The sequence below is a fragment of the Mytilus californianus genome, unplaced genomic scaffold, assembly GCF_021869535.1.
Source record: "Mytilus californianus isolate M0D057914Y unplaced genomic scaffold, xbMytCali1.0.p SCAF_3, whole genome shotgun sequence".
Lineage (NCBI taxonomy): Eukaryota > Metazoa > Mollusca > Bivalvia > Mytilida > Mytilidae > Mytilus > Mytilus californianus.
The window spans coordinates 50,173,356-50,197,649 of NW_026262679.1; the positions used below are offsets into that span (position 1 = coordinate 50,173,356).

Sequence of the window (24,294 nt, forward strand, 5' to 3'; positions counted from 1 at the left end):
TTAAGTGAAATTACATAAAAGTGGATTGGGATAAAGACAATGAAGAGTATATTAAAATGTATCAGGCAAATGTAAATGCTTTTTTATATGACATACATGTACCGTTTGAGTGCATGCAGTGCAAAAATATGAATTGTGAAGATACAAGTCATCAACGTTTAATAGAACAATTGTAAAATTATATTGTTGACTTTCTCCAAAAGGCAAGTGATCCACTAAGAAGGATTTTAAATGTGTTCCCGGAAGGAATGAACATATAAAGGACTCAGATAAAATAGCACATGAACCTTTCTTGTTATGGCACGTGAAACTTTCTCGTTATGGCAAATGATTGATAAGCCATGGTTTTAAAATTGATGACAACTACTGAATTGTCTTTTAAATATGTTTTGCGTAAATGTAAATTGGAAAGTAAGCAACACAGAGCTGATACGCCAGCAAATAAACTTAAAAATAAAGACAGGCGTGGTTTTTGGAACGGAATTATACATGAAAATAATAGAAACATTCCATTTTCACAAACTGTAAATGGAGCATCGGGTTTTTCGAAATAGCACAGATGTGGCGTGATCCTTTTAATTCTATTTTAACTCTGTAACTTAAACAACGTTCAAAGATGCAGTAAAAGAAGGCGTAGCTGTTTGTCCGTTTTCAGAAGATGCAATAACTGTAGACGAAGTTCAAACAATATTGTAAACTCATTAAATGGTGGAAACGCTCCTGACAGCGATGGTCTTGCTGCAGAATATACAAAATATGCACCTCACAGGCTACTTGTATTGTTGTCTATGCTTTTAACATCTATGCTTGTTCACTGTGTCATCTCAAAGGAATTTAATGGGTACTTTTAGTATCTATTGGCAAATCTAAAGCCAATAAAATACTGACAAAGACAAATATAGGCTGATTATTGCTAAATCATCAATTTTATTCTAAAACGTCTTTAAATTGCATTGACATGTTTTTTTTAGATTTAAGGAAAGCCTTTGACAGAGTAAATCATCGGACACTCCTTTACAAATTGTTAAAAGAGAGGCAAAAGATACCAAAATGGACTTTCAAACTCATAAGTGGAAAATAAACTGACAACGCCATGACAAATAAAAGAAGTATAATGTGTCTGAGGACACGAATGCCCCCGCTCAAGCTTTGCACTTTTCTAAGTTAAAAACGGGCATAACTCTAAAACAGTAAATGACTCACAACCCAAATTCGAACTCTGTGTGTTGTGGTTCTTAGCATTATGTATGAGTTTAATAAAATTTGCATAAGGCAAACTAAAGTTAGAGAGCGGAAACAAAGATGGGACGGACGGACGGAAAGACGGTTGAACGGTCAAGGGTACACTTAATGCCCCCGTTGCCTACGGCAGGGGCATAAAAAAGAAAAATAGACAAAAACAGAATACAAAACACAACATAGAAAACTGAAGACTAAGCAACATGAACCCAACCAATAAACCGGGGGTGATCTCCGGTGCTGACATTCCCAGCTATATTATTCGGGTTTTTTTAAGAATTGGTTTGAAATTCAGGTATATTGTATTAGATAGGAGAATTTATTTCTAGTGAGTTTAACGTAAGCAATTATGTTCGTCAAGGGCGTATTTTATCACCCTACTTGTTAATTTTTATATACATTAAAGCTAATGTTTGTTGTTTAAATAAAACACACATGAACAATATTAGTTATGCTGATTCTATGTGTAATTTAAGCCCATCCGTTGCTGTGTTGAGAATACTTTTATCTATTTGTTAAGAATTTGCTAATGAAAATGATATTATTTGATGCGAAGAAATTTATGTGTGATTATTTCTAAAACGTAGTATTATGAAGATTTACAATGTACCCAAATTTTATTTATTTGGTAATTTATTATAATTTGTTGATACATTTAAATATCTTGGTCATATGGTTTGTAATGATTTAAATGATGATTATGACATAAAGAGACAATACCAAAGTATATGCAGGAAAGTTTATATGCTGAAGCGAAAGTTTAACAAATGTTCTATGGGTGTTACAATTCAACTTTTTCAGTCTTATTGTATGAATGTCTACAATGTTTCTTTATGGTCTAAACGCAAGTCTGCCTCTTTAAATCTTTAAATAAAATGCGAATAATGTATGATAATGCTTCAGAATAAAATCAATATAGATGTAGCGCATGTAACATTTTTGTCGTAAATGAAATTATGTCTTTCAAGGAAGTTATGCGAAAGTCAATATATAGTTTGCTAAATCGTTTGAAAATATATGAAAATCAATTGGGTAATACAATTCTAAGAAGTGATTTATTGTATTTTCAACATTGTTAAGGGTATGGTACACTAAGTTCTATCTAAATTGTTACGTACAGAATGTAAATATTTTAACACTGTTCCCTGTTTAAACATACTATTTTGTATCATGTATATATAATATATGGACGTTTTGAGTGTGAAATGAACACCACTTAATCTCACTAACGACAATTTTGACACCGATTCGATTCGGAATTGCATATTAAACCTTTATATAATTTTTTGTTGAAATCCAAGTGTTGACTGCAATTTATGCCAATTTTCACAAAAATTCTTTTTACAGATATAATACACATGGCATAAATAGTATTGAAATCGATTGAGGAAATATTTACTCATCATAAGACATCGACAAACATAGATGGCTTTAACCGTATTTGGCACAACTTTTTGTCTTGTAATACTTTACCACTTCGTGTTTGATTTTGACCTTCCAACTTTTAATTCGAGCGCCAAAGATGAGTCCTATGTAGACGAAACGCGCGTCTGGCGTAACAAATTATAAGCCTGGAGTCAGTTTCACAAAAAAACTTACGACTAAGATTGATCGTAAGTCATGAACAATTCAGTATACTTACTATCAATCTTAGTCGTAAGTTTCATTGTGAAACCGACTCCTGGTATCTTTGGTGAGTTTTTATAGAAGTCCTTACAGAGGGACAGACGAAGTAATTACCATTGGGCATCGCCGATTAGTCGGATTAGCCCTAATGAAACTTTAATTCAGTAGTTGCCGTTGGTTGCTGTCAGTCATATTTGTTTTTCGTTTATTGTTTTGTAATAATTCAGGCCGTTGGTTTTATTGATACGAAGTGTTTCACATTTTGTCATATCGGGCCAGGGGTCTTTTAAAGCTGACTATAGTTTTTACGATGACCTAAAGTTGCTTAAATCCACGTCATTTGGACTCTGGTGGATAGTTTGCATAGTTTTCTCATTGGAAATCTTTCCACATATCCTTATTTTACATCATACAACAAAACGTTTTCAAAGAAAGAACTCAAAATTCAATAATGTAATTTACAGAATATAGTGTACTTTGCGTGATCTACTTTATGTTTGCGAAACTCGACAAACATTGTGTAATAGGATGAACCAACAACGGTCTGATAATAAAAATTCGGTATTTAGGATTCTTTATAACCATTTTAATCAATCGGACCATGATCCTTCTTTATCCATGAAAGTACGCATCATTGGGAAAATTTACCATCATACTAATAGCCCTATACTAAGAACGCCTTTCCGAACTGATAGAGATTTCTGGATAAGGGAAGTAGGTACTACAATTCCATACGGTTGTAATGATAACATCAAATGTGTATGAAATGTGTCAAGTTCAGCCTGCAGTGATGTAAACGTAATAAGTTTATTCAACCATAACACAAGATCAAAGCGTAGTCATTGACAAAAACTTTACCATTGTCCAAATGGAAAAAAAGTCTTCCAAATTTAGATCACTCACTTGGAGCTTTGTTGACCTTCTTTCACATCTCCATCTTCCGCTTGTTATTTTACATTTGTACCATTCTTTTTGCTACTACCTGTAAATTTTCCGAAATGTTTAAGAGATTATGCACTTTACAAATGATGTATAGATATGTTTTCCCCAATATACAGACTAGTTAGTTTAATTTGTGATGTAGCTATTTCCCGTTCATTCATACCAGTTAAATCAAACAATTACACGAAGAAAACAGAAGATTCCTTCCAATTCAGTTTTCAAATAAAGGAATCGATGCTATCAACTTCAGCAACGTTCTTCATCACAAAGAAGTATCATCTAAGATTCCGCTTATTTTTCAAAATCAATCTGCTCCTATTGTTTCCTTTAGTTATACCAAAACCATTGCACTTAAAATATTTAACTATAAACAAACATTACAAGATCTTGGTTTAGAAGAATACTTGAAAAATCCTCCGGCATGTGACTGTTCCCACTCTCCATAATGTTTACAAACCATCTGGCCATGTAGTTGTTCGTTAACAATATGCCTGTCGTAACGACCGGATCTTTACAAATCTGTGGAAATTTAAAGGATTTCAATTTCGACATTTGTTTTCTATTTCTAACTTCTACCGTAATACAAACGATATTGTTTTGGCTTTAGAAATGTTTGATTTTATGAATAAACCTTAATCATAGATATTTTTTTCTCCAAAAATTTCCAAAAACGTGTTTTGTAAACAAAACTTCAAAAATCCAGTTTTCAACCCTTAACCTTATAAATTATTTTTATTTCACGTAAAAATCAAGTGTCAAGAAGGAATATACTTCAAAATTATCTTTTAAACTAGCATATTGGGTGAGGTATCAAGCCAGATGCAATAGTACACAACAGTCAAATATGCCGTGACCTTATATTGAATTTCCTAATACTTTTGTTTTTATAGACGACTCGTCGCTTCTGTTTTTTTTTTTTTTTCACCGATTATTGCTGCTTCCATAGCATTATCTACTGTTGTGTATTTTATTCTGGTAAATGTCTATAACATTATCGGTTTTACTCCCATAACCCCCCATTTTTTCCCCTTGCAACACAGACTTAAAAAGGTACTCAAGTCTGATCTCCAGCATCTTCATTTCTATCAACCATCACAAAACGCGAATTAGTGATATTCACATTTCACTTGCCTGCATGGACACAGGTCTGTACATGAAAGGTTCTGCTCAAAGCAAACACATTCTTTTGAGCACACATACCTTCTTTTACTAGTACAGACAAGATCTTGTAGGAGGTCCAAAGACATTTGACCTCGAAAAATACAGGCTTCAAACCATCCTTATCAATTCATTCAAATTTTAACGGAGATCTTTGAGGTGGTTTATATACTTGTCTGCAAAGGCGCTCGGAGCAAATGTTGCCGAAATGTTGATTCACAAGGAGGAAGTTTGGCCAGAGACGCATCTTTAGTAGTTGCAAGTTTTACACGTAATTTTTTTAGGTTATTGTGTACGCTTTTCAATTTACTCTTATGATCATAAAGCAAAGCCACGAGCTTTCTTGCAATTAAAAGAGAATCATCAACATCACAGTTTGCCAGGTCAACTAAATCGGACACATCACTACACACCTGTTTCAGGACTTTGAGTACCGTTTTTTTTACCTATATCAAATGTTACCGATGTGGAGTCACATCCTGAAATTGCATGCACGGCAGGCAAGCATTGACTGACGATGGAATTCAAAGAATTGCATAGTTCATGTATAGGCATAGAACGTCTTGCATCCTTGGTGCTGGTTACAGTTCCTGTTTCAAACCAAAGTTCCTCTGTGTTTTTCTGGGAAGAAAAATAGTGGACACAAAGAACTAAAACATCCGTGTCAGGGGGACTTCACTAGGGCTGCCACTTCCAAACTGTCTATCGGCATATATGGCGTGCAAAATCATACGCGTATCAGCTTCATCGTGCGTACTGTAAAGGTCGACGCAGTCAATGACAGTTTTAGCAAATATGCGTTTTACTATTTGAGGATCGGAAAAGGTTCCAGCTAAAGTTAGTCCACTATTATTTGCTTGTGCATTATGTTTCTTTTTGTGGTAACAAACAATAAAATTCCTAAGAAACTGGAGCAAAAATTGCTTATTTTCATTGGAAGATAAACACTTTTTCCAGTCTGGAAGGGAGCGACCTTTAATTACTTGGAAGACCTTTGGTGTAAAGATTGATTCGGTCCCGTTCTGCTGCCTTTATAGAGAGTTTGACATCATATCTGTCAAAGATATCAACAACGAAAGTAGCCCTTGAAAAACAGCAGAGCTGAGATTGGACGATCTCTGTCCCCAGGTCACCAAAGGTTTAAAATGTTTAGCATTGATACACCGGATAAGAGAAATAGCATCCCTAATCAAAACGGTAAGCAATTATCGAATCGGGGAGAGAGTGGTAATACGATGTCTCGTTCTCGCGTTGATGGCAAAGATCGGTTTTACATGATTTTTTCATGGTTCCATCATCATGAAAAAGGGCTGTAGGGATCGGACCCATCGGAAATGACAAAACCTTCATGTCGCTAACACCAATGCTCGACGGAACACGAGTTCAAGATTGATATGATGATTCAAAATTTCTCCTGTTCTACATTTTAATTTTGTTTTCTTTGTTAGATCCTCAAATATTTCAGTAACTTTGACCAAGGGATAGAACCAAAGAAACTACGAGTCGTGCCTTCAGCAAATGTCCTGTCGATAAATGATCTTGCCATTGTGTTAGAATACCATCATCAACAGCCGATGTCAAAGAGGTCTGTTTGTCTTTCGAAGCATGCATTCCAGTTGAAATGTTTATTAGTGATGGTGAATATAATTTTGTGGCGAACGGGTCAGTCATTTTTTCAAGAACGTAGGTCCACAAATTTCTGAACTTGTTCTTCATATCGGGTTAAAGCTGTTGGTTCATATAGTTTTCTGGAAGTTTATTTTGATTTTATACAATAAGACTTTTCTGACAAAGTGATATTTGACGGATTATAGCAAAAAAAATATAATATAAACATTTACAAACAAACTTTGTGCACTTAATTGACAATATCTGTATATAATAGCGAAAAGGGTGGTAATTTCATATATCAGTTGAGTGCAAATTATTAACCGTAAGGAATAATAATTCACAAAATAGGATGAAAGGGAAGTGATCAAGTTCCGTGATGAAATTGCAGTTTTTTTTATTTTATTCTTTCGTTGATATCTTAAGGCTTTTTAATATTTACGTTCTGAAATTTTTTTATCAGTAACAAGTTTTATGAAGAAGAAATTAAATTTGTGGCTGAATTTGCCAAAAAACACTACTTCACTTTTAAACAGTCGGAAGTTTCAGAACTTTGCAAATTTTATAGATTACATGAAAATAAAATACTGAATAAAAAATTTTGACATATGATAATAGTTTGAAAAAAATATAGTAATTAAATTTAAGCAAATATATTCAAATTTTCATTTTGAAAAAAGGGGGTTGCAAACTTTCCAATATACTTTATTCATTAAAACGAGTTTTTGTAAAATATGACCATACGAAATTCTTACGACAGGATGGAAAATTTTGAGAATTACTGATTGAGAAAAATTTCAGGCTATTTCAATTTCAAAATTTAAACTTGCCGACATTATTTATTATTATATTATCTTCAATAAAACTCATAATATATCCGTATAATGCATATTAAACGCTTTAAACTTTGAATTTTGGCAGTGTTTTTTTTTTTGGATCACGATGAAACTTATTCTGTTATTATATTTTTTCTCGTGTATACATGTGAGGACGTGGTCGAAAATTAATAAGTTTGTGAACTTTATAAGCTGTAGTAGGAAAGGTTTCATAAAATATTATTCATTTAAATTTATTTGATTTTTTATTTTCATTATTTCATATACATTTTTCAATAAATTTCTAAATTATTAAAATAACAATTAACATATACCTGCACACTGAAACCTGTGTAAATCAAACCTTGTATTAACTGGAAAATTGTCAAATAGAACTCATAACTGTATTCTTTATATTTAATAAATTTAACCTCATACCATGTACTTCATACAAGTTTTTAATAATATAGTATTAATCAAGTCTTTCATTTCGGCTTAATAGATTTATTGATAATTAAAGTTAATCATTATACTGTTGTTGTTTAATCATTGCGTCTAGTATTTTGACGAGACAAGCATCAATCTGCTAATTCATTATTATAGTTTGAAGCAAAACTGAAATGTTTCTCTTGTTTTCTGCATTGGGAAATATGTACAAGTTTGTTATGGTCATGGAACAAGTTCACGCCTTCGTCTACTAAAGAAAAAAATGTGAACAAGTGATTGGGCTTGTTTAATACTTGCCTATACTAAATATAGACGAAATATTATATGAATCAATATGAAAATATTTGAAAGAAATAAACCACCTTGCCAATGGTTCTAGTTATATCTTAGGTCTTGCTATTGAAGAATTTGGATGGACAAATGGCTGTTTAACGTCCATTAGCAAATTAAATGCATATTCAAGACGAGAACATGGTTATCTAGACAGACATGCTGTTCTTGATTTTTAACGTGCTAGTTCACAAAATAACAGTCTCCATTAAGTTATACGACCCTCCTAGGACACATTATTCTGAATCCAATCCGACTAGTCTTTGGTATTACTCTTAAATGCCGCGTACTTACAGAAGCAGCAAATACCAATGGTTGTGTCTTTGGTTTGACCCAGCCGGGGTTAGAACCTACGATTTCCCGAATCCAAGACGAACACGCTGACGCTACCACGATATAACTGAGGCGGTTAGAAAATTTGGTGTTCATAGAATATCTTTGGTTGTATGTTTAAATTATTCATAAACTCGGGACGATTTGTAGCTCAACATGCTGTCTAGACACATGTATATTGTTTAATGGATAAAAACACTATAAACAACAATATATGCTTTTTACTATCATTTTTCTTAGCTTCGAGGGTACCTAAATTCGGTGGGGATTGTATACAGTGATTGAGAGACAGAGGAAAATGCGTGAAATTAATCAATACGAACACCATTACACATCAATGGCGTACCAAGAAGTGCATTTGTAACCGATATGGTGAATAAACTTGTTTTCACCTACTAAAATAGTGACCTATATTTATATAATATCATGTGTACAAAAACGAGATCAAACATTGAAAAACAGAGACGTATTGTGGAAGGTTCATGTTGCCATTTGTGGAAACTCACAGTTGACTGGAAAAGAAAAACGGCTATGTTCGATGATAAAAAAACTTCTTTTTAAAGAAAAATGAGAAATACCTAAATGTTTAAGAATGTTGAGCAGAACCACCACCGAAGTGTCTTTTAAGAACATTTCTAGAAAACAGAGACGTATTGTGGAAGGTTCATGTTGCCATTTGTGGAAACTCACAGTTGACTGGAAAAGAAAAAGGGCTATGTTCGATGATAAAAAAACTTCTTTTTAAAGAAAAATGAGAAATACCTAAATGTTTAAGAATGTTGAGCAGAACCACCACCGAACTGTCTTTTAAGAACATTTCTAGCCAAGTGTACATCAGAAAAAATATTCCATTAGTTTTTATTGGTGATGCTGTGATTCGTATCAGTGCTATTTGCAGTATTAAACTTTATCCATCTAAGAGGCGCTCTCCTAAATATAAGTTATAAGTATCAACCCTATTCTGGCTACCCTTTCTGGAGCACCTCTGATCACCATGGCTATTAACAGGATACGTGTTGCTCAGTATTTAGTTTTCTATGTAGTGTCGGACAATTGTCTTTTTTTGTGGTTTTGTCTTTTCGTGTTTTTGCCATTGTATTGTAGGGTTTTCTTCGAATTTTGGTATTTGATCGTCCCTTTGCCATATTTTGCCTCTTTTTTCAACCAATAATTATAACAACTCATTATTCAATAATATACAGAAAATTATGTAATATGGTTCAAAGGTTTAAGTTGTTTTTGTTAGGATATCAACAGTCAATGATTATCATTACGTTAAAGTATAAGTAAACTACAACAAACCACAAATCTTTGAATATGTGGTTCCTTATTATATAATTAACTGTCAAATATCCAAGTAATTACTAGCACAATTGATATATAAACAATGATAACTGCAAACTCGAAAGAACACTTTCTTTCAAACAATCTTGACAGTAGGTAGGTAATGTGTTGTTTAAACAAACTACATCAAGGGATCTTTAAATACTAACCAAAGGGCCGACAGGGACATACCGATATGGTTATCTGGACTTCTTTCGTCCGTCAATCAGATCCGTATAGATGGGGTTGGTGGAGGGGGAATCATTTTCCTGTGCGGGATATATAAATACGCAGCCACATCCGGTCTGAATGATGAATAGGATGCACTTTTGTTGTACATCTGAGTATGTTGAATTCCTGTATACCGAAACTGTCATGTTTAATCCGTTATTGGTACTATTGTTATCCGTCTTTTTTTGTTCTAAAGATGTGATTTTCACCTCCGCACTCTCGAAGAATCGGTACCTACACGAAGCATGGCATTTGCATTTATTCCTGACGTGGCTGCGTATTTATACCTCCCAGACGTCCAAATTAGATCCCCTCTTTAGCAAGGGTTTAACTGTCGGATAGTTAAGTTGACTATATTTCTATACCCCCAAGTCAACACACGTTTGGACAAAAAAATTAGACAAACAGACTAATTATTTTTTTTTCGTTAGTTGTTTTGTATATAAATCTGGCCGTCCGTTTTAATTGTTTGATATTTAGTCATGTCGGTGCCTTCTCAAGCTTTTTATGCGGTATGAGTTTTGCTCGTTTTTGAGGGCCGTAAGGTGACCTATAGTTGCTAACATCTACCTCATTTGGTCTCTGTTGGATAGTTGTCTCGATCATTGGCAATCATACCACATCTCCTTATTCTATTTAAAAGGGTACACAAAATCCTTAACAGAAAATTGAAGATCGAATAACATGCACCACATGACAAGACCGGTAAAGCAATCATTTTGGTTTCTTGCCTTACTAAGGACATATTGGTATTATTTTTCCTATGTAGATTTAGCACTGCTGTTTCAATTGATTTTATTGTGGCCGGCACGGTATAATGGTTTCCTTATTTCTTTTTAGGAATTGACGATGACATTCGCTGTTTGATTAGTATTTTTGTGATACTATTTTACCTTGTACTAAATTTCGATATTTTTCCATCTGTTATTAATTTTATACCCACTTCAGTGAAGAAGGGTTGCAAAGGAAGAGCTGTGTTCGTCCGATTGTTCCTTTCTGTACTTTTCATCTGGCATTTCATTGTAAAGAAGCAAATTGATTTCAATGAATCATATTTTTAGCACCTAATATCACTGTGCTTTCTATTTTATTATTTCGATCGAATTGATTTTGGTGTTACCGATGGTAAAGTCTTCAAAAGGGGGTACGGTGCAACCTCTGTCTGCAACTTTTTCTTCACGATGTTAACCAGACAGGATTTTAGTGAAGCTTTTATTGATTCCTTATCATAATAGCTGCATGCAAAATGTTGATTTATGTTGATAGATGTTTGCTTAACGTCCAATGGCAAATGTTTCATCAAGTTCAGGACGAGAACAAATTAACTATCAATTAAATAGATATGTCCTGCAATTGGGGGTCAACGGGATGAAGGGCAGAAAATTGTGCTACTAGGCACTAGAAAATGAGGGTATATTGGATAGAAACCGAAATTCAACCTCGAACCAGGCCACCCACGGCTGCGAATTTATACATACCGCACACCCAAACAGATGCCCGATTTTAACAAGGGTGTTAATGACGGTCGGAAGAAAACCAAAGGATGACCATATTTGTATACCCTAGTTAACCGTTGATGTTGTAAAAAAAAAAGAGGAGAAAGATACCGAATGGACATTCTAAACTCACATGCCAAAGGTAAACCGACAACGCTATAGCAAAATATGAAGACGACAAATCCAAAAACCAAACATAAAACACTGAAGAATGAGCAAAACGAACCCAGCCAAAAAATGGGGTGAAATCAGTTGCTCCGGAAGGGTGAGTAGATACCACTAGAGGCGCCCGTCAATTTGCCCATTTCACTTCTAACGTGCGTTTTATATAGCCATTAATGACTAATACCTATGACTACAACCTGGGGTAGGAACCTTGCATCCGCAACTCCCAATGAACCACTGTCTGGATTTCATTTCAGTTTCATGGAATATTATGTCAGTGATTTCCTTAAATTTCCGTCATCAAAACATAGCAATTGACATACGGAAACATGTGAGAGGTATGTTACCGCAGCGCACACTTTTTTCAATTCATATTTTGCAAGCATTTATCTCGTTTCCTAAGCGATTTGTGTGATGATAAATGGCAATTTTGGTTTAAAAAAAAGCTGCTGCATCAAATTTCGATGTTGCGGTAAAGAAAATCATCATTTCGTTATTTTTAAAGTTTTATGAATAAAGAGGCGGAAGTTATCAAAGGAAGAATCATAACTCACGTGTTCAAGAGAGACCAACCGACCGATCAATAAATGAAAACTGGCATATGACGTGTACTAGTAGAGCTGAAACTTTTTAAATTATAAGAATCTGACGTACGTCCTTGATTTTAAATATAAATCTTGACTGTTTTTGGTTGATACGTTTGATTTCATCTAGATGTACTTATCCACACCTGATTTTGATGAATCTGTGTAACAGGTGGGAAAATATTCTTTTAAAATAAAAGTTCAGTTAGTAGGTATATATTGACGATTGTGAGAATCAATTTAGTGATGAATATAGATGAAGTGGAGCTTCTATATTATATCATCGTTAGATCTCCTCTCTTGGATAAACCATCAAGTGCAAATATGCAGACATTTGTTTTTCAAAGGATTAATAAAAGTAAGATAGTTGACATATCTATACTGTTTCCAGTTCAAAATGAGTTTTCTGTCAATTTTGTCAAGTGCACTCTGCTTACACGACGTAAAAGGTTATAGAAAACGAGGAACTGTCTTCTCGTTGAAACGATAAAAATCGGTCGGTTTAGATTTGTTTAACAGACAGCAATAGCTAGTTCTAATACAATAAAATCAATCATCAAAAATTAACCGAATAAAGTTTCTGGCACGAATGTTTATTAGGTGTTCTGCGCAAGTAAAATTATATTTGATATTTTGTGTTTTGTTGATTCATGTCCTGTAGTTAATAAAATCTAATTTACTAGATTTATTTGGGTTGTTTTGCTTTATTTGAAAACAAATGTACTTTAAAAAATATACAAATAGACTTGGAATTCCACCCCCAATGTCGGATATAGGATATATCTCTGTCGATTTCTCAGTCTTTATTAAAAGTATAGGATGAATATTAAACCAAACCATACTTAAGTCGTCATATGTATTGTAAATCATTTAGAATCACTTGTTAGTGCAGTAACAATTAGTTTCTGATTACAGTTTTATAGTAAGAAAGATTACAAGCAAGGAATTGTACGTTTAATATGATTTCCGCCCGCGAAGTTTAATGCTTAATTTATTGTTTTAATCAATCCACGTTCTCTGATGACGTACCAGGGCTTTGGCGTATAGAAAGAATTTAATTTAGCTGTGATACGTTCCAAACAAAGTTAGTTAAAATAGGAACCAAAATTGGAAATCAAAAGAACAATATATGAATGAGACATAATAAAGCAGCGGACAGTATAATGTATGACAAAATACAAGAAAAATTAAAGAAGAAACTGTTTCACGCGCAACATAATATTTGCGCTGTACGAATTGCTGTGAAAAAACCACAATTCATCTTTTTCACTAAAACTAGTAAGCCAAACTTTTCAGGATTGGTGTACTCATAGATCTTTTCAGATAATGCTCATCTGGTTCTGGTGGGATGTAAAGTTGCGGTCTCAGGTATTCTTTTTTGGATTCTGATTGGGAACTATTCAAAAACTATCCTTTAACAACCTCTTCATTTGGATGAAAAATTGGTTTTTAAATATATTAACAACTTTTAAAAACCCTCATGACGTTTACTCTCATCTCTTTTTTAATTTTACGACTGTAAAAGGATTTTTAATAAGAATTGACCAGTTTTCAAAAATCTAATCTCTGAAACTCACGATAGGTATAGTGTCCGGTTGGAATCGTGTTTTTTTGAGTGATTTGATTGGGTGTTTCACAAGTGTGACCACGTTTTTTCGAGTGAATATGATCAAAAATGTAAACAAACAGACTTCTTTTCTGGCAAGACGTAAACAAGATGCCAGAACCTTATATATAATATCATAGAAGGTAAATTAGTATTTGTGAGAAAAATTTATTATCAACCCTACATTATTTTGTTTTAAAAGCGTTTAATTTAGCCTTACAATGCTTTATTCCAAAATATAGATTAAAGCCATTTTTATACACATACTAATGCAAATGTCAACGGAAATGCTTACATGGGCAATGTACAAAAGTTCTTGTTATTGCATTGAAAAGTACATTTTGGAGAGTATATTCATTATTATATGTCCGTGTTTTTTTAGAGCAGTTTGAGTTTTTACGAGTGCGTCCTTGTTTTATCGAGTGAGAAAACAAAATTCATATGGCTTAAAATGTAATATGTCAGTGCATTTACGTGTAACCAACAAGAAAAAGGTACAAATAAAGTACTTTTCAAAGAACGAAACAATGCAATAAACCAGTTTGATAATGCTGTTTTAGCACGTACATTTCATGTCAAAATGTTCATACAGCCATATTTCAATATATTTGTTTCACCTAAAGGACGGCTTGGTAACAGAGTAGTCGATTGAGTTGCCGAAAAAATATATGTCCTATATCATTGGTGAAAAATTATTTGAGACAATTTCTTTTGGTTTTGTTTTATAAGCTCATCTTCCTTCCAGACGAAAAACTTGTTTCATTGGAATAATGTTGACTAATGGGGATTTAAAATGGCTGGAGACAGACAAATTATGGATAACCTTTGAATCTCATGGGACATTTGTTTGGTTTTTTTTAAATCATGTAAGCTTACAACTTAGCACGAAATTTGCGCGCCTCATCTACACGAGATTCGTCAGTGGCGATCGAATGAAAACATCCAGAATCTCAAATAAATAACGAAAATTGCTCTACAGAAGAGGAAGGTTGAGAATGTTGACTCTCACAAAAATATCGAACGCATATATTGGCTCGATAACAAGTACTATCTTTTACAAAAAGTATTTCAGAGATGCGAAAATAGAGGGGAACTCTAACTACGGTAAAAAAAAAAAGCATTTAACAAATGTTTCTTTTGGTCATGAATTTCCAATCTACAACCTTCTGGTTTTAGTTACGTTGGCTGTTTGTCTTTTCGTAATGTTACAACGAGCTTCTTCCGTTTTCCCTGCACTTTGACACATGCTCAGCTTGTCCCCCCTGATGTAGCCAATCTCTTGTTGTTCGTCCGCAACAGTTTTGCTCTAGGTGGAACGAGGTCGGCCTGGTTATATCGGTACATACAAAGATTGCATGGTTTATTATCTGACGTTGTGGTGTTAATAATCGAGCAATTATTGCTTCAATTTGGTAGAGCTTTATTTTGGAAAGCTTCAATTTATATAATATTTTTTTTTACTATTGATGCCTGGTATGTTAACAGAACTTTTGTATCGTAAAACTGTTTAAACATATTGTTTCTCTGAAAATGAAATCAAGTGTACCATGGATATAGAAAATGATCTCGTGGTGTGTTTTTTTTTCCAGTTCTGAAATAATATGCATCATTTACAAAACATATTCTTCAAACATCGTTCGGTCAAGGTTAGGACACGAGACAGTGAAACACATTGCGCGCCATAAAATTATAAAACCGAGAAGAAACAATGGGACAAAAAAAAACAACAAATTTTGTTCTTGTAATGTTCAATACTAGCACAAGAAATCTGACTAAGTAACTATTAAAGAAAGGAAATAGCAAACATTCATCGTTTAAACTAATGTTTCAATCGTCAGATGTAGAAGAGGTTCAATTAGAAAATGTGATATCATCTCTTTTAAAACATTTGTTTGTTGTCTGGTTAAGCTGTAAATAACGGTGTTATAATCATAATTATTACCATCGTAATTTATCATATTTCCTAGCCCATCACATTTATCACTAAAGTATAATGATAATTTTCAGTACAGATGTACAAATGAAGAACATGAAGATATTTTCCATTAATCTTAGATAGGCGTGTATTGAGAAGCGGAAGTAAATTAGAATGTTTTAACTAAAAGGTGCTTAACCCTGTCTGAAGTGTAGGTGGAGAAATAATTGACACCAATTACCAATGTCAACTTAAAAAAAACTAAGTATTCCTTTTTAAACGTTAACTTCGTGATGCGAAAGATGAATATTGATATTTAAATCAAAACAGGCGATAAATCCTATATAAGTATTATTCAATTAATCAATATGTCAGGGGATAATACCAAAAGTAGAAATTGGACAAAAGTATAAATAAACTAGAGGCTCCAAGGAGTCTGAATTGCTCATCTTGCAAAAACAAAGATAATAGAAAATCTGGATCAAAAATATTTACCAAAACTTGCAAAATCCACATATTAAATGGCACTTCCTTTAGCATGTTTAGCAATAATCTTTTTTTTTTTTCAATGTAATTTAAGTTCATAAAAATCAACATTAAATGGCAATAAATCCAAAAAGTACTCCCTGAACAGTTTTGATCGTTTGATGAATTAAAAGTTGATTCTGACTTCAAGGGCACTATACCTATCCACACTTCAGTTTTAAAGACGTAATACTGTCACTGAATCCAGAACAAAAACATACTTCATGTATTAAGTTAATTTTTCGTAAAGTTCGAAAATTTAAGATGTTATAAGCCTTTTAAAATTTTTGATTAGCAATAATACCTCGTCTCCTTATTTTTATATAAAAGGTGTTTGTGGTTAAGCTTCTGCAGGCAATTATATAGCTTTAAATTTACATACAAAAAAATCTGTATATTTACTATGAGGATCAGTGGAGACTCCAAATGCGCAGCTGTACTGATGGAAAGCTTTGTAGCTACAGCACTTTTAAGACAAAGTTTGGTCTTCAAAGATATATAATTCTATTAAACGATCCCCTGAGCGGAGGAAAATTTTTACTCGATTGCGTATTTCGTGAAATAGACCGAGAATTGAACAAGGTAGTTACCAAGGTACTACCCGACCAATCAGAGTATATTTCAGGTAAACTTCAAATGAAATTGATGATGAACGATATACTTTTGTTTATTTTCGTGCACATTGTCTCAAAATAAGAGAAACTGCGTGTATTCCAAAATTAACTAGCTCTGTCCCAACTTTCTGCACTTGATTTCTAGCCTAGAAACTGATATGGTTACTTAATGTAGATAAAGTTGATATATTGATATCTGATTTTGATTGATGAAGGCAAAATATATAGATATAACTTCTCTGCACTAGTCACATTTGAAAAGTACACCATTCGCACCAATTTAAAACAGAAAAATGTCAGTTTCGTAACAAATGCCAACTCTAACAGGCTGAAAAAAAGGAAAAAATATAGTTTATATATAAAAGCTAATGATAATCAAATATATATCTGCAATATTAAAATAAAACCTTGTCACGAGGAAAGGTGTCATTGCAATAAAAGCAATGTGACACAGATAGAAATCCTGAGCGCAAGGAATTCTTATCAACCACATTTGTCGAATCGGCTTCAAGTTATTTCATTATAGACCTCAATGGGTTCTTAAACGAACTACAAAATTGACTAAAGCCAAAAAAATAATAATATACAATTAAAAACCAATTGTTCAGAGAACAATTGAAGATCTTTCCACCCGAAACGATATATTTTGATATGAAAATCTTAATATCTGGTTTAAAATGTCATTTTTAGTGTCAAATGATAGCTTATTGTACGCCGATCCTAAAAATATATGGTTTCTATACACTTTTGTTTGAAATATGGGAGATAATTTGTTACTTTCGGATTGAAAAATGTCGTTTCCGGTATTATTTGATAGTTTACTTGACACTGATTCCTAAAATATATGGTTCTATATACTTTTACATTAAATAAGTACAAGAAAATAAATTCTTCCGGTTTATACAAGGTCACTTTTGGTTGGCTTTTTCAAGGTCATATGGCTTGCAACCTAATGCACAAAGTCTTATGGCGTTATCATGTATACATAAGAAGTTAAAGCAAAGGTCAAAATCTAGAACGTCACATTTACCTATTAACTTGACCTAAATTTCAAGGTCATAAACTAAGGACCTCAAATCAAACGACCCTAGGTCTTTATTATATATGGTTAATGAGTTATATCATTATACGCGTTAACTCCCATTAAATGTCAACGTACCCTTTCAACCAAAATGTATGTGTTACGACATGTCGCAACTAACAATTTAATTAAAATATGTTGTCAATATCTTATACGGTTTTTGAAAAGAAGTGAAAATAAGCCAAAATCAATTTAGAATATGACCTTGATCTTTGACCTTGACCTTATTTTCTTTTGTTGAACCAAGGACCTCAAATCTAAAGACCCTAGGTTCTATCACTTATGGTTTACCAGTAACAAATGCCTAACACTTAAAACAAATGCATTAGGGGAAATAGCTCTCATATGGAGTCTCCGGAAAGCTTCGGTCAAAACCAAACTCAACATCCTGAAGATATAGCGAGCAATTTGGTAAAATAAATTTGTCGGTTTCTTTTACGGTTGAGAAGGAGTAGTGGCCACAAGAAAAACAGTGTTTGGGGAGATAAATCTTACAAGTAAAAGTGTTCGGTTAAACAGGGTCAGTTTTAAAAGCGTATAAACTGTTCGATATCATATACCAAATATCAAAGCGACATCTTGTCAAACAATAATACTGTGCAAGAAAAAAAATTAGGCGGAAGAAAGAAAAAATAATCAGAACAAAAGCAAAAGGTCTTTCCACGGAAAAGTGGAAAGACCTAATAATTCATCATTTGCCACCTGCTTAAGGTAGAATAGTCCATTGTCTTTTTTTCTTACTGAACTGTCTGTAAGTTTGATTGGTCAAGTCATGGTTGGTTAGTGTGATTAATTTATTTTTTCAGTATCTCTATGTATCTCATGTTTGTACGGTTAAACTTGTTTTATAAAGCGAGTACTGAACTGTTTATTTGGAACCTCTGCTACAATGGCAGATGAAGATGTCAGCCTCAATACTTAAAACACTTCATAAAGTAAGCTTGTGATCTAGTGACTTATACTTGCTTATATTCACGTCATATGTATTTCGGTTGATTGTTGTCTCATTGGCAATCATACCACATCTCATTTAATATTTCCATATAGTGCAATGGTATGTGTTCATATGCTCGAATATCTACAGTCCTTACAAGTTATAAACGTATTTGTATTAGGTGGTTTATTTAGCGACATCCTATAGATATAGAACAAATAGTCTTCATTATTAACAATAAGAGTTAACTTGTGTCTTTGCAGGGGAGAACATTTATTCTATCGTCTTTAGCTCAAAGATCATCTTTTGTTTCCCTCAATTCAATAAGTAATAATGCTGTTATTTCTCAAATCGTTATAAGTCAACAGTTTTAGGTCGACAGTCTTGTTCCCACTTTCTGATTCTTTGTTCTTCAAGATATGTCTTTTCTAATAACTGAATAATGATATATTGTAATGGTGATAGAAGGGGAAAAAACTTATACTTCAAATAACTCTCAGACTTAAAACACGCAGACAGTATTGGCGGAAAGTCGTCAGAAAGAATAGTTAAAAAAACCTATGAATAAAAGAATCAATTTGCTAGATGAAATAGATTTTTTTATCTCCTTTTCTTTTTATCTTAACTGTATTGATAAAAGCATAACTAGACCGAAATTATGTAATATAGAATTTAGGAGAAAAAACAGCTGTACTTTTATAATGAAAGGAAGTTCTATGCATCCCCATGCTTCGCTTTTTAAGTTCTACTTCTATATTTACTTTTGACAACGTTTATTTTTCTCCCCTGTAATAATATAGAATCTTCTAATACAATCCATATTTTCCTACAGTACATGTTCGTACGCATCTGTAACGATAATTATTAAATTCTTTTGATATTTGAGAAAATCTCTATCGCCAATGACTTTTTACACTGCATTGAAATTTTATATTATAAATATGCACCACGAAAAATAATAATTGTTCGACTTCAACATAAAGCTTCCATTGTATGCTGTTACATAATTGGTGAATGTTTTATGTCGGGCTGGTATTTTCACACGTATGCTATTTGTAACTGTTTAGTCTGTTCGACGTGTTATTGTTATTCAATGATTGGCAACTCTCCAATCCATGATATATATTGTAGTAAATACGTTTGTAGGTCACAATTTGTAGTAAACACTGTATGCGATTAGACAATCGATAAAACCTGCCGGTAACATTGTAAAGATTTTAGTTTACGTCTGCTACTATATTTAACCATTTACAAAGGACTTGCACATAAAATGTGAGTATTACAATTTCAAAAGTTGTACTCCTCGACAAATAATGTTGGATATTTCAATTTTTAGATTTCAAAGGTATGATATGATGGAATGGGTAATTTACTTTAAACTGTCTGGTCTGTGCATATAAGATAATTCTGATAAAATTGTCATATTCTCTAACTCTCAAAGTATTTATTGCATTAGTCCTCTTTGTAATAATTATGGAGTGCATTCTATAGAAATGGTTTCAAAAACAAATTACAAATAAATTTCATATTATTCTTTTAGTTATGTACTAAAATTTGATGAAATGAACAGCCCTTAAATACTTTCAATGTGAGTTTTCAAAAAGAAAGGCCATTGTATACAGAAAGACATGAAAACAGGCAAGCTGAGTGAAACTACTTTTCTGCATATTTTGGGGGTGTCGGTCGCTGTATAACCAAGGGAGTTTGTCAAAATTTATATGTATAGATCACTGTGGCCTTTTATCAAAACGGTAAGATGTTCAAAATTTACTCATTTGTAAATTTGAAATATTTCATATGTTCGTCATGATTCACCCGCTTTCCTTGGAAACTTAGATTACAGCTTTGAAGAAATCCTATTTACCATTAATTTTCTTTGTTTGCTTTGTTTACTTTGTGGACAATGGGATAGAAAGTGTCTAATAGATATAGGAAGATGTGGTATGAGTGCCAATGAGACAACTCTCCATCCAAGTTACAATTTATAAAAGTAAACCATTATAGGTCAATTTACGGCCTTCAACACGGATCATTGGCTCACACCGAACAGCAAGCTATAAAGGGCCCCAAAACATTACTAGTGTAAAACCATTCAAACGGAAAAACCAACGGTCTAATCTATATAAAAACGAGAAACGAGAAACACGTATGAACTATATAAACAGACGTAAACAGGTTGGTACTTATTATACATACCATTCCAGCAGTTGTATTTATAGTAAATATAAGGGGCATTTGGCTTTAAAAAAACATAGTTAATCTCCGAATTCTTGATTTCAAATTCTATCTCTTTAATTCTTGATTACAAAGTCTATTCTCTTTAATTATATTGCAAATTCAGTTTCCTTACCCTATATTATAAATAAAAAGGATAAAAAGACTCACAAATATAACTGGACAGTACACCAGATCATATCAACCCCCAACACCTGAATCCTAGTGAAAAAATAGGTGCACAGACAAATACAACAAACAACACATGGTCTAGATAGCCCGACTAGGTGCAGGCATCAAACATGGTTACATGGTTCTTACTTTATTGCCGAGCGTGAAACACAAAATACATATCTTCGCTGAATCAAAGTTGATTTTTATGCTAAAATATATATTTTCTAGTACATTCAAATATACATAATATGTTATTCTATGGAATATACCAATGACACATTTATTTAAAGTCATTCCGTTTATCTTTCGGAGTTTTATTTAGTCGATTTATCGTAGTTTAATTTAATTCTAGCGTATTCTTTAAAGTCGTGTAAATGTAGAATTTCGATCGACAGTGTGCATGAGGTGTAGAATAGTTGACTAATTAATGGCGCAATCGATACAACGGTTCACAGAGTTACTTATGCAAATGTTGATCATAGATGTAACACTTCCTTGAGTACAGGTGCGATGCCCCACCCCTTCACCCCGCCCCGTCATGTGATTTAACAAATAACATAAATATCTTGTAACTTGTATTTAGTTGCAATATGGTTTTTCTTACATGTGAAAAATTGAGTAAACTTTTAACATGAATGAATGAAGAAATGAGAGAAAAAATATCGGATTTCATTTGGATATGGATATTTATTCTTCAACCCATTGTTGAAGGTAAGAATTTATTATTAGTATAAATATTGACTTCGTATACCAAATCTGTATTGAAACTTCTCTGAAATAATGTAAAAGGGCAATCTAAAAAAATTGTCAATGAGAACTCAAATAAAAACAACTTTTTTGAAATGTAAAAAAAAAAAATATTTCAGATTGATTTATACGAGAATAAGGCTGATTTACTAAAAAATGATTGACTAAAAAATTTAATCTATAAATTGGAGTTTTAATATATATTTATTGCGGATATAGGTAGTTAACTGTAGCGTATTTCAGTAGTAAAAACGAAATCCTGTTTGATTGTATTTTGACTTGATCAGGGACAACCAGACCATATCGTAAAACTATTTTCCCAAATTTAGCATTAATCACATGCATCATTCATCAAAACTTTACTTTAATGTTTATAAATGCAGAAAAATCAATTAGTAATTCTATATTTGAATCTTTAATGTAAGGAATAGTACACGACAATTTATGACATTAGAATTAGGTCTAAGTTTACCTGTACCAGGGTAAGAATGTGTAAGTATAGTTTCAGGTTTCTGAAAGTTGTTTAGTATGTATATAAGTCGGTGTAGGGTTAGGAAGTGTCTTGTCAATTTTCGTGTAAAAAAAGGAAGTATGAGGTTACCCATAGAATCAAACGAAACTCTGAAATGACGTTTATTTCGTCGATTGTTTTTGGTATCAGATCTGTAAATGAATTTAACACAAGAAGCATATAACAGGAAGGGGAACAAACCGACATTCCAATCAGCATGAAAATACAGATATTGTTAGATTGAAATTCGCTATTATAAAAAATGTTGAGATCATTTCAAATCATGGAATATATCTCCCTCATGCAAAGCTCTGATTCCTTGTTCTGGATTTGGCTATACTTTATAGGCCCTTTTTGTTTTGATCAGCTCTTCGAACGTTTTTATTAGGTTTTGGATTTTCAAATATTTCGGCCTCGGGCATCACTGAAGAGACATTAATTGTCGTGCGCATCTGGTGCATACATATTGGTTATTTTTTCTCAATACTTTGTATTTCAATGTCGGCTTTGTCACCAATAATAGCAGTTATTTCAAAATGTAGGTAAAACAGTGTAGCTTCAATTTAAGTTGTAAAATACGGTCCATATTCACTTTAAATAAGAAGGTGGAAAGCATATGTTTCGTACGAAAGTCCGTTCAGTATCGGACGGGTTATTGGCTGTCACGCGTTGGTGCTCTACACTCCCTGATAGAAGGCTTGCTTTAAAGGGTCTATACGTGACTTATAAGCGAGGAAATTTTCTGTTTCTATCTAACATACCCTCTATTTCCTTTGGCAGTCTAAATTTCCCGCCCTTCACTTAAAGAACCTCCCTTATTGTTGTATTGGATTTTTTTTCTGTCTTGGATATCAATTATATAATGACAGCTGGACGTTAGGCAAACAGCAGTCATTCATGTTTTTTTCATACTGTACTAATTATTGAAGGTTACGTGATATGCTTTACTATTTATCAAACAATTAATTCAAAGATTGAGTGCAGATTTGATATAAATTTGTATTATATATCAGAGATTCAACCACAAATCAAAACCCCTTTAATAAAAAGCACTTCCTCAAACTATAAATAAAGTAACTTCTCTCATTCGACATGTATAGATTTCATGCATGGTTTCATGTATAACATAATACTAGCCTTTATTTTAGTAAAAAAAAAACGCATGGGAGAGGCGGTGCTCCTACTTTTGTGGAGAAAATTCGATAAAAACTACAGTGTCTAAGAAAACATCAATAAAAAACCGTATTATCTAGGTGAAACTCGATAAAAATCGTACTGTGTATGGGAAACTCAATAATACCATGCCTTGCTTGAATGTAAAAATAAACCTTGTCAGTACACCTTTACAATGACGATAAACCAAGAGAATGTTAAAGCTGGAGTGCTTGGTCTTCGACGAGCAATATAATAACTGGCTCTCAACGTAATCAGCTAGAACCGATATTCGTTGTTTGTAAGCAATTTATTTTCTTTTAATGCCTTGTTTTTGTTCAGAAAGTAAACATGGTTGTTTTTTATTGCGGAAGTAGAGATGAATGGTTAGTTTTGAAAGATCCAAGACTTTCATTAATTTAAATACACTGCTTGTGTGTTCTTATCAAACACACCTTGCTAGAATTTTATTAAAATCTAAAAAGAAATCGCGTATATGGAGTCATGGTAATGCATATTTTAGC

General features: G+C 32.9%; 1 protein-coding gene across 2 annotated transcripts in view; it reads left to right on the forward strand.

The window, feature by feature from the left end:
• Positions 1–21,817: 21,817 nt before the first annotated feature.
• Positions 21,818–24,294, forward strand: part of LOC127734789 (follistatin-like) — a 32,541-nt gene continuing 30,064 nt past the window's right edge. Inside the window, exon 1 of one of the 2 annotated variants that reach the window (XM_052244799.1) lies at positions 21,818–22,071. In XM_052244799.1, coding sequence (XP_052100759.1) covers positions 21,996–22,071 — 76 coding nt within the window. In that variant the 5' untranslated portion in view covers positions 21,818–21,995. The remainder of the gene's footprint in view (positions 22,072–24,294) is intronic. The other variant, XM_052244798.1, reaches the window with a different exon arrangement.